The sequence below is a fragment of the Wasmannia auropunctata genome, unplaced genomic scaffold (genome assembly GCF_000956235.1).
Source record: "Wasmannia auropunctata unplaced genomic scaffold, wasmannia.A_1.0 LD336069.1, whole genome shotgun sequence".
Taxonomy (NCBI): Eukaryota; Metazoa; Arthropoda; class Insecta; order Hymenoptera; family Formicidae; genus Wasmannia; species Wasmannia auropunctata.
This window is the reverse complement of record NW_012026821.1, coordinates 320,221-336,756: the sequence shown is the minus strand read 5'-3', so window position 1 is coordinate 336,756 and position 16,536 is coordinate 320,221. Positions and strand designations below refer to the sequence as shown.

The following is a 16,536-nucleotide window of genomic DNA, read 5'->3' as shown; positions in this document are numbered from 1 at the left end:
GCTGCTGGACAAAATTGGGATTAACTGAGTGGCGCGCACTGAAGCAGGCTTTAACAGTAGCGTCACATACATACATACATACATACACGCATATGTATATATACCAAGTACTAAGGTTAACAGACCCCCATCGTGTGTTGTCACACGTATAGATCATTCCTTCTTGTCGGTATATATATGGAGAGGGGCGGAGGGTATGCAGTACGCAACATTAGAGTGTCGTGACTCGCGGGGATTCGAAAAACAGATGAACCTGGCCTCACTGTAGTCACTGTCGTCAGCAGCGATCTATCGAACGAAGCTCCAAACTCCGAAGCTCCTTAAGGAGCAATTGGAACTTGGGAGTGATATTTTCTGCCACGGAAGGAACAGACGTATGTGAAGGAAAGAGCAACGTGAATCTTTCGGCTGTCACAATACTGGAACTGGTAAGTATGCTGCGCATACTCGATTTTACACTATACATACGTCGTGTATACATATGACGCACATCACGACGCAACGACGCATGTGGCGTTTTGCTTAGTTATCAGTTAGTCACAAGCTCCGATTCATATCACGCCATGTACTTTCAAGTTTGTCATTTTCATGGAATATTATCAGTAGAATGATATGTTGTTAGAATTAATAAATTTTGTAAAATGTACGTAAACAAAGATACATTGCTAACAATTTAAGCACTCCAATCGAGCGTGAGCTCGATTTTTTTCAAATTCTTTTTTTAATTTGAGATAGATTGCACTTAATTAAATCTATTGCAGCATTCATTGATAATAATTTTTTGAATTTCTAGAAAACCATATGGATTGCTGTTTCGCTAATCAATATGATAGCTCTCAAATTGCGGAGACATTTCCAAATGTCTCTAGTCCAGAAATGTTCGACAGTGATACTGAAAGTGATACAGATAACAAAAATGTTGAGATCTTAGCTGACGATAGTACACTGGCAGTGATCCCCCCTCGAGAACAACCTACTCAGGCTGAATTGATTGCAAAATCGGATAATTGCATGCTGGTTAGAATTAATAAGTTTTTGAGCGGTGTCCCACCTCCTCCAAGACATACAACATGTCAGAGTGATTGTTCCGATTTTCTACAACACATTTATGAAAATCGTCAATTGTTTTATATCGGATATCCATTATCCAATGGAAATTCAGAATCTACGGAAAGTACAAACTCTCAGCAGCAGAGAACAACAGAAATTAATGATAAGAATGTGTCTTATCAATGTGCAAAAGGCACTCCGAGGAATTTGACTAATGCTTTTGATGCTTGTGATTTGCCAGCTAATAATGCCGAAAGCACAAAGTTAGGCACAAACAGCGATAGCGATAGCGTGAACTTGAACGTACAGCAGAGCGTTTCTAAGGAGATTCTAAAGAATGTAGTTAATACAATTAAAGATACAGTTAAAGTTCCGTCAACTGTAGACAATTCAGATGTATCTCACGAGCGATCTCCTCTTCTTTATCATACGATTGGTGAAAAAGAGGCTAAAGTTTTAGCATGGCCTCAGGCTTATTCTCACAAGTTTCATGGCATACAGTGAGTTTAAACTTTTATCAAGTATTCAAGTCTATCTTTTCTCAATAATAATAAATAATTTTTGAAATTTCAGTTATAACAGAAGCAGGGCTGTAGAAGAGTTTGAGAATTTAACAGTTAAATTATGTGAAAGATACATAGGAGCTGAAACGCAATCTACTTGTAATATATGGTTTTCAAAACAGCCACCGGGAAGTGTAAAAAAGCCAAGTTTATTGACAAGACGTGGAAACGGTCAAAGTCCAGAAAAGAGATTGACACACTTAGCCAAAAGACGTAGGACTTTCTGTAGCGCTAACTTGCAAGGATTGGGACTCACTAATAAAAGGCAGTTAATGATACCAATTAAGTATGTATCTCATAAAAAAAAAGTATTATGATAGCTAATGTATGCTATGAATATAATTTTATAAACCTTTTTCGTATAAAATACAGGAAACTTACACATAAAAAAGGAAAAAGTCCAAGGGGTAAAAGTCTACGTGGTAAAAGTCCAAGAGGTAAGAGTCCTCGAGGTAAAAGCCCAAGAAGTTCAGCAAAGAAGAAAGTAGTTCGGAGATTAATGCTAGATGAGTCAAGTCCATGTAAATCGAAATTAGAAATTTCGAAACGTGCGTTGTTCCAAAGTCCCCCGTCAGATCATGCTGGCCCTAGTAAATTATTAGGTACAAATAATACGGATAGTCAAAAAATTAAACGCGTTTTATTTTCAACGCCAAAAAAAAACGAATCCGAAGATTCGGCGAAACAAACGTCTTCGAAAGAAGAAAGTAGAAAAAGAAAATGCGAGGAAGAATTGCATGGGCCACGATTGAAATGGCCAAAAAGTTTATCGTTTGATTGCACGCACGAATTAAAAAATACCTCGAAAGTCACATGGGATAGACATTCGTCGAGCAGTATTCTTTCGAAAAATGAAACGTCTGTCAGTCAAGGGAAGAATGAACTAAGCGATACTCATAAAAAGGTTTGTATCTTTTTGACTTTTCTGTTTACTTTAATACACTATACATTTTGCTATATAATTTTCTTGCTTATTTCTAGAAATTACTTTGGGCGGTTGCGGAGGCTCTACGAAGCAAAGGCATTGACATGAATCATCCAAAATTTAAACAATATGCCGCAAACTTGGCACGTACAATCAAAAAATTTATGCCTGATCTTGAAAATAGAAATATTCCGCGAAAACCTGGAAGTACAAGCGATCGCATGTTGAAACTAGCCAAGCATCATGTACTGCTTCTCATCGATACTAGGCCAATAAATTGACAGTACTCGTCAGTACTATTAGTAAAATTCAGGAAAGTGTGCGTGTGTGTGTGTGTATGTGGGTGGGTGCGCGCGCGCAAAAGATTCGCTTTTTGGCAAACAGGACATTATTAAAATGACCAAATATATATGGGTGCTTATATCTTTAGCCGACTTTACGTGTGCTTACATTATGACTTTTACTTTTATATAACTTAACATAAGATAAAATGTGTTATACAGTAATGAGGTAAGATTTAAAGATGGGATTGTTACACCCACATGCAGGGTATTAAACGTTTTTTATCGTATAAATAAAAATGTGTTTTTAATATAAGCATAGTTTTATTAGCTTTAAAATAGTTATATTTCACAACTTATAAATAATTAATAAAAGGCGCTTTTCTGAAGTAAAACGCAATAACTTTACGCGAGTTAATGCACGTATACATACATCGATCGTATCTAACATATGTTTGTATTTAAGAGACAGTGAAGGACAAGTAAAAAAATAAAGACTAATCGCGCCACCACAATCGCGATACCTTATTTTTATTCCGAGTTTCCGTGACCAACCCTCGCGATAACTTCGTCTAAGATTTTCGCGAGTTCTTTATTTTCCTTGGTTTTCTGCTCCACAAGCTCAGCGAGTGAAGTGCTTTTAAGCTCTGCTTTCCTTATCATTGCGTGCAACTTGACTGTTTCCGCCTCATTCTGCTTTCGTATTCCATCCAACTCCAGATTAGCCCTAAAATATATCGAAATATATTAATGTCAAAATATGACATATTAGTTTGTTTCCCTTTAAAAATATTGGTTGCACATACTTTTCTAGTTGAGCCATTGCATGTTCCTTGAGTTGATCGTATCGTGTTTCCAATGTTTTTATAGTGTCTACATTTTCCTGGATACTTTCTTTTAATACAGTTTCATTATTTTTATATACTGATACAACTCCTTTAAGTCTTTCATATTTTTGGTGGACATCGTTAAACGCTGCTTCCGTATTAGTTAGATGGTGATTTGCAGCTTGCAGTTCCTCTTGCAATTTTGCCTTATCTTGTTCGAAGCTTGTACGATCTCTTTCCCGCTCTGTGAGCAATCTGCTAATCGACTTTTCGTATTCTTCCACGACAACCCTAAACCAATTATTTTATTTTATTTTATTCTCACTCTAAATAAAACTAAATAAATAAATTTCTGAGTAAGTTACTTACGTCATCTGGGTTTTGGTTTTTATTTCTTGTGACATCTGTGCCTGTAGTTTATTAATTTTTTCCTGAAAAGTTGCTTTCTGTCTTTCTAATTCTGCTTCGTGCTCTTTTTTCTGTTTTTCTAATTCTTCCTCCAATTGTAGTACCGTCGTTCTTACAAGTTCAAGTTCTTTACTCATGTCGATATGATCGATAAGTGGTGCGTCGGATTTAGGCTCTTCTATTGGTTGCTCCTGAACATAAAGCAGTAGTATAGTATATTCATATGTAGTAAGAAATATACAAGTAGAGAAAAATGGAAAATAAATTTTTACTTACATTTTTTTCTTGAGCTTCCTCTAACTTTTGCACTGTCGCATTAGGAAGAGGGCTATAAAAAAGCAGTCTGTCTATAGCCGCTATGGCAGGATTGCGTTTTGGTGTACCAACATCAGGAAGTGGTGATTCATTTTTGTCATTTTTTTCTTCGTTTATCGTTTGGGCATTTCCTTGAGGCAACATGCTAGTATTCGATACCAACGGATCAAACTTAATATATAAGGATTCGGCTCTAAGACGATTTGTATGCGTAGAATTACTTCGTGCTAACAAGAAATCAAATGTCGAAGGATCTTGGAAAACTGAAAACAATAATATATTCGTGTAATTAATTCATCTCAATAATAAAATCACGAAAAGTGCAGGTTTCAAGAGCTTCTAATACTACTTACTTTCAGGTGTTGCGCTGACAAATTGATCTGTATCTTCTGTGAGCTCCAGTGAAGGATTGAGTATTTCATTAGTAACTTTTTCCACCGTAGATTTTAATTCTTCAAAATACGACAATGTAGTGCTTTGTCGTTGAGGTTTAAATTCCTCGTATTGTTCTTCATCTGGTGCAAAGTTTATATCTTGTAAAGTAAGCGTATGATCGAGATCTTCAACAGATGTTTCTTTTTTAACAGCCCTTGTCACAGCTGTACTTTCCACAATATCTTTTTCTTTTTCTGCAATTACAGTTTCTGATGAATTACATTGTTTTTCGTCAATAACACAAGTCTCATTACATATGGCAATTTCTTCTTCAGATAATTCATGTATTTCATTCAATACTACTGTGCTATTCTCTACTTTTAAATCTTTTTTATCGACACTTGGTTCCACCAAGTTTTCTTCAACTTTGGATGTTTTTGGTTCTATAATACTGGTCTTATTAAGTAATTGTATGTTATCTTCTTTATCTGACACAATGTGATTAGTGTTATCTAATTCAGGCAACTCTTGCTCCTTGATAATTTCCTTTTTTTCAACTTGAAAAACAGAGCTTTTTACAATTTCTTGCGATAATTCACCCGATTTTTGATCGAGATTGTCGCAAGGCGACAATACTGCAGACAATACTGTATCTTGCTTAAACTCCGATAAAGCCTGTATACTCCTTTCTTTCGTTTTGCTGTCAGTATCTTCTAATGGCAACGATATACTGGATACATTGGGTAACGAAAGATTCGCATATTGCGCTAACGAAGATATGGACGGAACAGAAATTTCGGTAGGACACAATTGTGGATCTTCTAGAGGTAACGTTTCGGCGCTACAATTGTTTTCTACTGCCTGCTCTTCGCTAATTGTAAACGCGATCGCGTTAAAAGTTGCATCAGTAGATGAAATAGCAGTCGTTATATTCAATTGATTATCATTTACGTTACTCGTTGGCAGTGAATCCTCTACAGGATTACTCACGATGTCGCACGTTTCAAGCTCACTTACTATATTATCATTTTTCTGTATTAACTGAATATGCTTATCAATCGATTCTTCTACTTGTAGTACGTATTCTTCCGCAGGAGGATATGAAATCACGAACTGTGAATCTTGCACGGGAGGTATGTTGTTAGATGATCCCAAAATTTGCGTTTGATTCAAGGATGATGGTTCGTGTAATTGGGGAATTGTTTCAATCACTTGTTGCGTTTCACTCGTATCGGCATTGTCCAACAAATCTTCGTTAAGGGAACAATCGCTTGTGGGAAACGGTGTCTCGTCTATGGCCGATGTAAACGTCTGATCTTGACTGAGATCCTGACTGTCTGCGTCGCGTTCACTTCCCAAATGGATGTCTGCACACGCGAGGATTAAATCTTCTAGACCAGGTATTTCGGAGTTCACATATGACGTATCTGCGGCGTTATCAGGAGTTTCGGATGTCGAATCAGGACATATGCCGCTACTGCTCTTAGTGCTGAGAGTGCTGCTCAGGCTATGGAAACTACTGGCCGACGAAAGACTCTCCGGAGCTAAGCAGAGATTCTCCGTGACCGATCCTACATCGGCAAACTCACGAGCAAAACGAACCTTGACCTCATGCTCTGCTGTCTTCGGGACAGTCACGGGACTATCGTTGCCGCTCTGAAAATAAAATATACATCATTAAGATACGATTTACGAGAACACCATACCTCTTTCCTTTCTTTTAAATAAATGATCTATATGTATTCGAACACGAATACACGGCGGTTTAGAGATGAGACTTGTTTAATATACAGCAGAAATATTCCGTGTCGGCATCTTTTATAATGAAAAAACTTGATTCGATTTTTACTTGTCACAAAGATTTATAAACAATCGCGCCAATCTGTGTTAAAGAAAGTTTTACAGAAAATGCCTTCGAAGGAGTATGCGACGTAATATACCATCAGCGTGGGCGAGGGAGATGTTTTTGGACCTGTGGCACGATGCAGAAGTTTATGGATATACTCCATATTACGCTTTAATCGCAATCGATTTGTAATCTGCGAAATATCAACGCTTACTGACGACTTTGCGACTACACCGCGCTAAGTCAGCTGACAGTACGAGATCTGGCAATTTTCGTAAAAGAAATTGCGCAATTCACGCCTCGCTCAGGCTAATTATAAAACATCGAGAGAGAAAGGTTTTAGTAATGCCAGATTTGTTCCGCTCGCTTTTACAAGATGACGACAGCTACGGAAGTAACAGTCTCAATAACGTTATATCGGGCAAAAGGATGCTGAGAGTGGTGAATATTTGTTAATTTTCAGCGAAAAATGTGATGTAACGGTATCGATATAAGGCGTGGCAATTAAATGTAAAAGAACATACAGTCACCGTAAAACGATTAGAAGACTACAAGAATCACGGATTTTCCCACAAAAAAAAAAAAAAAAAAAGTAAAGAAATGTAAAATTTAATTTATCGATGTATAAATTCGATTCGCTAGAAATTACATTCGTGTAATTACTATGGCTTTCTATATTCATAATTAAATTAATATACTATACTATACTATTGTGAAAATAAACAGAATATTGTTTTTTTTTCATATACACGAGGGAACAAACTCTCTGATTACGCTATTAATAAGACATTAAAGAAATAATAAGTAAACGCTTTATTACGTATCGCAAAATTACCTTTAAAAGATTATTTCCCATGACTTTTCGACTTTTGACTGTCTGCACTGACACGTACACAACGTGGTCTCATATTTACACGCGAGTTCAAAGAACCCTATACAGTAAGACGGGGTATCACTTCTCTTTCTATGTTTCTACCCCTGACACGATTATATCTTCCGTCGAATATATCGCGTATAAATATTTAAATTAATACAAGTTTTTCATCTTTGTTATTCTAAGTGCTACCTATATTTTCAATACAATGCAGTATTCGGTTCATTTCTATTTAAATTTTTAGCTATAATTATCAATATTTTTAATGATCTCGCTTTTCTTCTTCAAATATCAAACATATCAACATGATTTATTATAATCAAATCAGTAAAACATAACTAGTTATATTTGAAAAAAATTATTTATACTAATGTTATTTTCAGAAAATAGAAAACGGGAATTGCGTCACTGGGCAAAACGCAAAGCACAAATTAATTTTCCTGGAAACAGTCAATAAAAAATAAACGAAAAGTATAACGCAAAAATGACAATCTAATTTATATTACGAAACACGAGTCTTTCGCGATCCTTATTCGGCGATCCTTGTTCGGCGTGCTCTTGACATCATCGAGATTGCAACGCAACCATCGGAATGACTCATTCTCACTTGACCGCGCTGACAGAGGCTTCATCACTATCTCGGGGTGTGTCTCTCTCATCCCTCAATAAGATAAGCAACCCTTTCTCTAGTTCTTAGCGCGTATTTAAGCGCAACACTTTAACACTTTGATGCAAACGATGATGTTTCTAAGTTTCTTTAGGTAAAATTACGCAAATATATCTATACGCATGAAGAAACTTTAGAAGGAGGCACACGCGATTCTTATCGCATTTATATTACGTCATTACACTAGGTCGGGTAATGACCTTTGGAAAAAAAACAATTCGAAAAATTAACAGAGACACATTATCAAATGATTATGATATATTGATAATAAAAAATTATAAAGGTAATTACATAATCTAAAATCATGAACAGATAAATATACAAATTGTGCGATCTGCGTAATAAAATCAATTAATAGAAAAGCATGCTCTATTAAAAGAGCGATCATTAACGAGAACGAAAAAAATGATAAAAAAGAAAGATGAGCAATAACGATCTAAAATCTAAATAAAACGATACAAAGAACACAAGTAAAAGAGAGCGATTGATAAAATATATAAACTATACAACATGACAAACGTCAAATCAAGTTTCTTTTCTAATCGATCGGAATACACCTATCGCTCTGACATATTTTTGAGGTCGTGCATTCGAGTACACAACACGAGGATGTTCTCGTAAAATTTGTTTCAGAGAGAAGAAAGGAAGATGTTCCGCGAAAGCGGACCCAAAATTAGGGTCCGTGGCAGGAGATGAACGGCAGAGATATCTCTAGTCAAAATTCTAATATTAGCCCCGCGCGTTCTCTAGTCGATACTCCAGACGTCCACCGCCACCACTACTAATACCTATCGCTACTATCATACTACCACTACTACTACTACCACCACCACCACCACCACCACCGTGCACCGCCACCGTCATCGTCGGCATAGCCAAGCACACTTGGCAGCACGATGAATGTGTACGTGCATGTGCACGCGCGACAAGTCGTCCAAGAAGAAGAGAACGAGGGAAAGGATAAGACAACGGGAAACCGCCTCACCTTTTACAAACTAAATTGGAAATCCTCGACGTCAAGGAAAGCTTCACACGACGTTGTCACGCGTAGATCGGACTTTTGGCAAAGGCTGCACCGCGGGTAACATCGCCTCCACCATGCCACGATGATGATGCGTACTAACACTAGCTGCACCGAGCCATACCGTCCAGCCGCGCACACGCCGTACGGACATTATGCCGCAAAGATCACCAACTATGGAAGTGGTGGGAACAGGATTCTCGGCCATCGAGCCGCGTAAGAGTCGCGCAACCGACCGGCGTGGCGCTATCTGGAGCGATGGCAACACACTTGGTAATGGAACGTCGCGAGATAAAACAAGTGTACTGGAGATTGCAGAAGAGAGCTATTCCAGGCCATTCCAGACAAAACATCGAAGGATAGGCATCGTCAGTATAAGTCTCGGTGAGGCAATTCGATGAGAAAACAAAGATATCTTTTTTTTTTTATATCGCCAATCAATATCTGTAATATAGGCGCAATGTTATGCATGTACGAATAGATAAATAATTGCAACATCTATGCTTATTCATGTATAAATGAATCGTGACGCAGAGAGATACATGGCGAGACAAAGTATTGCCCTGATAATATTACAAATATTACGATTTATATCATATATGTATATAAATATAACATAGAGATACATAAAAGTCTACCGAATGAAAATTAATAGAGACAAAACGGAGAAAGTTGATAATTTAAAAAAAAAAAATGAAATGACTTTAAAAGAATCATTCTCAAAAAAAGAATTGAAATATTTACGATTCAAGCCTGTTTATATTATAAAATTCCATTTGAATCACCCACAACTTCCCTAATAATTGTCAGAAAAATTAATTATGAAAAAATGAGTAAAAAAAAATATTCGAGCTATCTGGAGAAAGCATTTTTGTATCGGAAAACATTAGAAAATTTAGCTTAAAATTTAGATAAAAATCTCGAAATAAAAAATATCTACGAAAATTTGCGTTCCTCATGCACGTGTTAAAGAAATGCTCTCGCGTGACGGGAAGCAAAACTTATTTTTGTTTCAAGGTACTTCTGGAGATACGGAGTTTATTTATAGGAATACATTCTCCGGTCTGACTGTCAGCCGCGTAAACGGAGAAGGAAGCGCGAAGAAGGATGTAAAGAAAACATGCGGACGAGAAGCGTGCGATAGGAGCAGATCGTGTCGGCCGTCGTTATTTCCTGAAAGCGTATTATTAATTCCATGCAAACGAATGTGAGAAAAGTATCGTCGCGAAAGGGCATTAGTACATTCCTGTCATGCTTTTCTCATCGTCAGAGTACTTAATTCTCTCAACGAAATATATAATAAAAAGAAAATGAAAAAAGACAGTATTGAAATGATAAAATATATGTTTAATAATTCGTTAATAGTACCTTTCGTCGAGAAGGATGAATCGGTGAAGAATTGTGGAGAGTCGCGGTTATTTCTTTCAGTATAATTCTTGTGCCCTCGCGAATAGATCCTTTTGGGCTCGACATTCTCAGACTCTCTCCCTCTCTTTCTCTCTTTCTCTTGAATACACCGAATTTTTCTTGATTTCCTAATATAAAATATCGTAGAGATAACACCATTTTTAATCAAAAATAAATTTGAAAAAAATATTAGAATTAGTCAGACTATTTAAATGTTTTGTCTCATATATTATTTCAACAATAAATAGACAAAAAATATATGGAGTATATATACTCCATACATATATGAATATTACGTATATACATTTTTTTTTAATGAAAAAAACTGTTTAAGAATATTGAAAAAATTACGATTTTATAAATTTCGCAAATGAAAAGACGTCTTATAAATTTTGCCGATAGATTTAAGAGCCTGATCGAGCCTCGATTTAAGAGTCCTCCCTCCCTTCCTCTAACCTTTTGAACTTTTACACTGTAGAAAGTTGCAATATATATATATGATCCACGCAAGGAAGAATTGACTTTACTTACAGAGATTGAGAAATTCGAGAAACGGTAAAGCTCGTATACTTTCGCTCTCGAGACTTGCTTTGAGGAGAACAAAGAAAGATTTCAATGCGCAGAGGCGTGTTTACACTAGCACTTTTGTCACTCCAAGTGTGTCACCGGCACTGGCATCGGACTCGACAAATCCGTCTTGGCCAACGTAGATTCCTAGTGCATGTAATTCAACCTTCACACCACCGTCAGCCGTCAACTGCCGTCCGTACTGTACGTAATACGTATGTATGTACACGAGCGAGCGTCCGAGCGAGCGAATTCGCTGCGCGATTCACGATCGTTTGACTCTAACGGCTGCAAGCCGTTTGATAAACTTGAATGCGAATGTAGTAGCGAATCAGAATGCGCCATTGCGTTTAACTGGTCGACACCGCGCGGCGCCACTCGAGACTTCCCGTTGCAAGGTCGGTAAGGCAGTACTATCGACGCGAGCGTGTAGTGCCACGATATTAATATCGATCGTCGTTCAATTTGAAAGTATCAAGACTCGACTTCCCGCCTGTCGCGCATCTGTTGCGCTGCCGCTGCGCCGCGCCGATATCAATCGACAGCTGTCGACGGCGATCGCACTCGATTAAAATGAACTCCCTTCGATTGTCTGTGAATCTATTATTTAAAAAAAAAAGAAGAAATATCTAAAACTGTGATATTCGATCTGAAGATTATTAATTAAGGTGGTTTTATCGCTCAACGCCAACTGATCGATAGTGTGTGTGTGTGTGTGTGACGTTGTCACATAAACGTCGCACAGCTATGCAAAATGTTTTTATTGAATTATTTATAGTCATATGGAGGGACTAACTTTTGAATTTTGATTGGGACTTGCCCGATAAAACCACCTTAAGGCCATTAGATTGTTTTATTTACTGTGAACACGCTTTCCAAAACATTTTTGCATTTTTCTAGTTGATGAATTTTGCTATTCGCTACAATGCGCAGCAAACGGATTCGTTAGTATATAATTTTATTAAAATATAAATGGATTGAGATAATTTAAATGTAAATTTGCAAAACATTTATTGTCAAATTCATCATACAAATATGTATAAACCGCCATGTTGTTACATGCCAGGCGGTGTGCAAATTCACCACAAAATTTTAATGCTTACATTAAAGATTATTAGTCTTTTTTTTTAATATTTTAATTAACCGTCATACTCAATCTCCTGCTTTCATCCCTCACCATTCATTCTCAATTTAAGAGGATATAAAGAAATTGTTTTTAATATTTCATTCATCGGAAAGAATTTCATAATATACATAATAAAAATGCATTCATCCGGCCAGATAACGCACCGCTGCGCCGTAATACACTGTATTACAATAAAGCGAATTGTATAAAAGAATACTATTAACAAAGCTCTCTTTCAAAAAACAGGTAGAAATAATCATTTAAGGCCACTTGTTGTATAAACATTATTCGTCTTCTTACGTCTTTGCAATGTATATAATGTAGTAAAGTTGAGCCTAATCTCTGTGTTAATGTAAGGCGCGCGAAATTTCACCGTATTGGGTACAATCACAGAAAGCAGTCATGTATGACTGCTATTTAGAATCATAAATGTGCTGCGAGAGGTATTTATAGACAACACAAAACCATAAAGCAAGTGTCTGTAATAAAATAAGTGATGTTGAATTAATTGTGCTATTTTATATGTATTATTTCAAAAAAATGCTTGATATCTTGTACTGAGTCTTACTGTTATTTCGAAAGTACAATCGTTCAATATGGAAAGGATGCGATTAGAAAGCATCGTATTATTTACAATAACGTGTCACAACGTGTTCACAATGTGTTATCAACATTATTTCCTCATATCTGCGTTTTTTCAAAATATCTCACGTTTCTATATGAAATATTGTGCTGTAATTCTATATACGATTATACGGTATAACAATTTACCATATATAATGTGTATACAAAGTACTTGCAAATATTTAGTTATGTATAAGGATGTAACTGAGGTGTAGGGCATGTTGATAATGGAGAATTCTTTTGATTACTAGACGGTGGAGTTAAGAGGCCACTCTCGTTCGGACTTTGTCTACCAGATTCCACATTTGCATCCGAATCGTTCACATAACCGCTCGAAATATCTCCAGCTAATCGCTGCTGCGCCTTTTCCAACATATTCAAATCGACTACATGAGTCTGTATGCGATGCGATTCGTCTACAACGATATTAGGTACAGTGGCCTTCAGTCCAGATCCAGAGTGCGATTCTACAGGCGTGATCGTAGATCTTAAAAGAGACTGGGATTCCTCTTCCGCGACGGTAGTAGCAAATGCTGTAAGCCATTTTACACAAGGAGCAAGCTGTTCCCACGACAATCGGGATACCCTTAATGCGCATTCTCTTCCTTGGGTATGGTAAATTGCTGCTGCAGCTATGTGGCTGTACGGAAACTTCAAACAACCTTCGTCCAAAGTCGCCAGATCTAATAGTTGTGCCGCTTGAGAATATTGCAATCCACCATACTGCGGATATATGAAAGTATTTGGTCTGGATGAATCGCCCGATTCAATCTGCATGTAAATATTGAGCCATCCTGGTGCGGTTATCGGGGACAGATTCCATCCAAGTCCTTTCAAGATCATCAACTCCTTTCCCAAAATTTCTTCTTCCGTACAGGCTCCATCGGTGACGTATGCAAATTCCGCGATTTTAGGCGGATATATCTCTTCAACCTGTAAAATCATTTTATTTTTCTCAATTTTTCTTCATTTCTAAATCTCCCTTGCTACACACTATAAATATATTTTCAAAAATAAAAAGTGAAAATAAAATTTTTATTTTTACTCCTTTTTCTTAATCATTTAATTCATATCATAAAATAAATGGAAAAATATATATTAAAAAAAGAAAAAAAGATTACAAACCTTAGAAGCAATAAAAAGGCAAGTTATTCCTATAAGTTGCAATTGATTTTTAGGTACGTCTTGATGAATAGACAAATATCTGTCTATATAGTCCATAGCAAGGTAATAAGTCTCCCTATGTAATTTATACACCTCGCAGACCTCGATCAACCAATCTAATAAAATGGCTCTCATTCGTGGCTGCAACGTTGGATGCCTTTGGAACATTTCTGGATCCCTCTGAATTACAGTTTTCTGATCCCCAAGGCACATAAGAGACCATACTTGAGAGCCATCAGCCCATGGAAGAGACGGCAGTGGACTAGGTCTAATTGATGTGCTATTGGAGGCTGAGGGTGTTAAGAAACAGGTCGCAGTTCTTAATTCAGACCATGTAGCTGGCTCCTGCTGTTCCTTTAATGGAGATGTCTGATGTTGGAGAGTACACGTGGCATCCACCGACGGGGTGGTTTGACAAGATTCCGCATATGAGACATGAGACAGTGTAGGTACTTTACTAGGTGGATATATGTTTTCTGAATCTTCCGAGAGTTCTGTGGTGTTACGTCTCTTCCGTTTCAAAGACTGCGCCTTGCCACCTTGCAGATAAGTTTGTGACTTTTTTTCCTGCAAGCTAAATATAGAAGAAAACATTTTATTTCTTTCTGCGCAACGTTCGTCGACGTATCATCCACAACAATTCTAACAATTTCCAACAAGCGAATGTAAACAAAGGTTACTATCAACTAATATATAAAGTTCAACAGTCGTCGAAAATTTTTTTGAGCTACGGTAGTGTTAATTTGCAGATTTACAACGTAAAGAGCGCTATCTAAACAACTAAAGAAACAACAAATTATTATATCGATAAAGGAAAGCTGCTAAAATCAGAGAGGAAAGAAGGTTATAGGTGCGCGAGGTTCAAGTATGGACAGAAAAAAAATTTATTTTTAATCGAGAGCAATGGATAGGCGTTGAATCGATTTCATCATAAACTAAATGTCCCGGAGACCACGGAAGAGAGATATATCTGAATTTTAACGTGAAATGTAATATCGATCACTCACCTGTTCTGTGGCATCTTGCCGCGGGATTGCCAACGTGTAAGGAAAATATTTGTCAGCGGAAAAAATTTTTTCCAATCGCACGCGACAACGGAGACCCTTGGAACGAGCGTCCACACGATTTTCTTGATTCAGGCGCAACTATTTCCTTGGAAAAACGACGAAAAGCTGAGGAGCGCGCCAAGTCTACGAGCATCCGATCGCCATAATGCACGTTCTCTCGGCAGTCTTTGATTCAACGTAGCGACTTGGGATTTTCGTTCGTTGTCAATTTTGGCGGACGGAAAATTCATTTATCTCCTCTGCGAGCTATTTTGCGGCGTGTGCGAGCCGCGATTCAACGATATTCCGACAAAAATAGAGGACGTGGATCTGGAAGCGCGGGAGACGAGCCGACGAGCGCGCGCGAAACGACGACCAACCCCTGTACGCCCTGTAACGCCCTCTATATGCGCTACATAACCTCCTAAAGAAGGGGCAAATTTTGGAGATATTTATGATACATTTCAGGCAGAAGGCCGTCGACGATACCTCGACTCCTGGATATTCCTCCTTTCGCGTGTCGGGCCTGATTTTTCAGTCCCGTGAAACGCGACTCCAAGATGAGCGTCCTTCCGCGAGATACCGCGCGCGTTTCGCCAGCTCGTTTGGACAAAGTTATCAGCCAAAGTGCAACGATAGACGACTGTCTGCAGACAGATGCGTGTCCCAGTGTCCTGGGGACGATACGCAGGCGGCTCGCGGGCGGTAAACGGATCGTCCGTCGAGGCCCAGTGCTGGCCGTGCAGCTACGGCGTCGCGCACGTCGCGCCGTATTTCGGTTCCTGCTCGTTCGGCTTCGGCGTTGCCGCGCTCTCTCTCTCTTTCGTTTTACGGATATCACATCAGCTTCGGCGTCGGAACGGGAATCGCGAGCACTCTCGCGAGCTCGCGCGTACGGGTTAACACGGCACTACACGCTTGCGGAAGATCGCGCGATACTTGGAAGACGCGAACACGGACACGTTTCTGCCGCGTACGCGAAGCGAACTGGCGCCTGCTGCAAATTGGCGTTTCGCGGGAACGCCAGAGTGATGGGCGCCACGCCGCGCTGCTGTCCCCGTCACCGATTGGCCGGCGCGCGCGGCACAGCTGGCGCTCAGCTGATCCGACGTACTCACACAAAAACACCATCAGTGCGAGTGTGCACACGACTGCATCGTCGCCGCGTCGACCACGCGGGAAATATGCGCGCGTAAATCGTCCTCGCCTCGTCTCGTTCGCGGGCTTTTCCTACTTCCGCGGCGCCCGGCGGGTCGAGCCGTTCCGGGCCGAGGAACCTCTTGCCACGTATCCACTGCGCCATTACACCTCTGCCTATGTGATATTATACATTACTGCTAATTATAAGCGTATAATGAGATTGCCGCCGGCGTATTGCTCTCACTATTTTTCGCATTACTTGTCACAAACTATGAAACAGTGATACGTGTGACGTAAATATGTTTGGCCA

The 16,536-nt window shown here is 38.6% G+C and overlaps 4 protein-coding genes across 12 annotated transcripts; 2 read left to right on the top strand and 2 right to left on the bottom strand.

Annotated features, from left to right (window-relative positions):
* The first annotated feature begins 177 nt into the window (after positions 1–177).
* LOC105449990 lies at positions 178–3,334 on the top strand. 2 transcript variants are annotated; one of them, XM_011689506.1, is made up of 5 exons: positions 178–428; positions 794–1,550; positions 1,624–1,899; positions 1,986–2,517; positions 2,595–3,334. In XM_011689506.1, the coding sequence occupies exons 2-5, from the start codon at positions 802–804 to the stop codon at positions 2,817–2,819; spliced, it is 1,782 nt and encodes a 593-aa protein (XP_011687808.1). In that variant the 5' UTR covers positions 178–428; positions 794–801; the 3' UTR covers positions 2,820–3,334. The 2 variants fall into 2 exon arrangements, with proteins under 2 accessions (XP_011687808.1, XP_011687809.1); XM_011689507.1 differs by lacking the exon at positions 178–428 and adding an exon at positions 449–643.
* Positions 3,124–11,435, bottom strand: LOC105449991 (myosin-4). Of its 6 annotated transcripts, none has more exons than XM_011689511.1 (8): positions 8,423–8,913; positions 7,971–8,219; positions 7,426–7,522; positions 4,723–6,400; positions 4,331–4,632; positions 4,016–4,245; positions 3,626–3,937; positions 3,124–3,546 (listed from the first exon to the last, which is right to left on the bottom strand). In XM_011689511.1, the coding sequence occupies exons 3-8, from the start codon at positions 7,444–7,446 to the stop codon at positions 3,351–3,353; spliced, it is 2,739 nt and encodes a 912-aa protein (XP_011687813.1). In that variant the 5' UTR covers positions 7,447–7,522; positions 7,971–8,219; positions 8,423–8,913; the 3' UTR covers positions 3,124–3,350. The 6 variants fall into 6 exon arrangements, with proteins under 6 accessions (XP_011687813.1, XP_011687814.1, XP_011687810.1 ...); XM_011689512.1 differs by having other exon boundaries at positions 7,971–8,245; positions 8,651–8,913; XM_011689508.1 differs by lacking the exons at positions 7,426–7,522; positions 7,971–8,219; positions 8,423–8,913 and adding exons at positions 10,521–10,687; positions 11,091–11,435.
* Positions 9,117–10,468, top strand: LOC105449992. 2 transcript variants are annotated; one of them, XM_011689516.1, is made up of 2 exons: positions 9,117–9,536; positions 10,201–10,468. In XM_011689516.1, exons 1-2 carry the CDS (start codon positions 9,308–9,310, stop codon positions 10,218–10,220), a joined length of 249 nt encoding a protein of 82 aa, XP_011687818.1. In that variant the 5' UTR covers positions 9,117–9,307; the 3' UTR covers positions 10,221–10,468. The 2 variants fall into 2 exon arrangements, with proteins under 2 accessions (XP_011687818.1, XP_011687817.1); XM_011689515.1 differs by having other exon boundaries at positions 10,170–10,468.
* Positions 11,436–12,112: 677 nt separating the features above from the next.
* On the bottom strand, positions 12,113–16,145 carry LOC105449989 (G1/S-specific cyclin-E1). 2 transcript variants are annotated; one of them, XR_974411.1, is made up of 4 exons: positions 15,048–16,145; positions 14,002–14,614; positions 12,821–13,809; positions 12,113–12,731 (listed from the first exon to the last, which is right to left on the bottom strand). XR_974411.1 is itself a non-coding variant. In XM_011689504.1 (3 exons), exons 1-3 carry the CDS (start codon positions 15,059–15,061, stop codon positions 13,063–13,065), a joined length of 1,374 nt encoding a protein of 457 aa, XP_011687806.1. In that variant the 5' UTR covers positions 15,062–16,145; the 3' UTR covers positions 12,113–13,062. The 2 variants fall into 2 exon arrangements, 1 of the variants encoding a protein (XP_011687806.1); XM_011689504.1 differs by having other exon boundaries at positions 12,113–13,809.
* Positions 16,146–16,536: the final 391 nt, after the last annotated feature.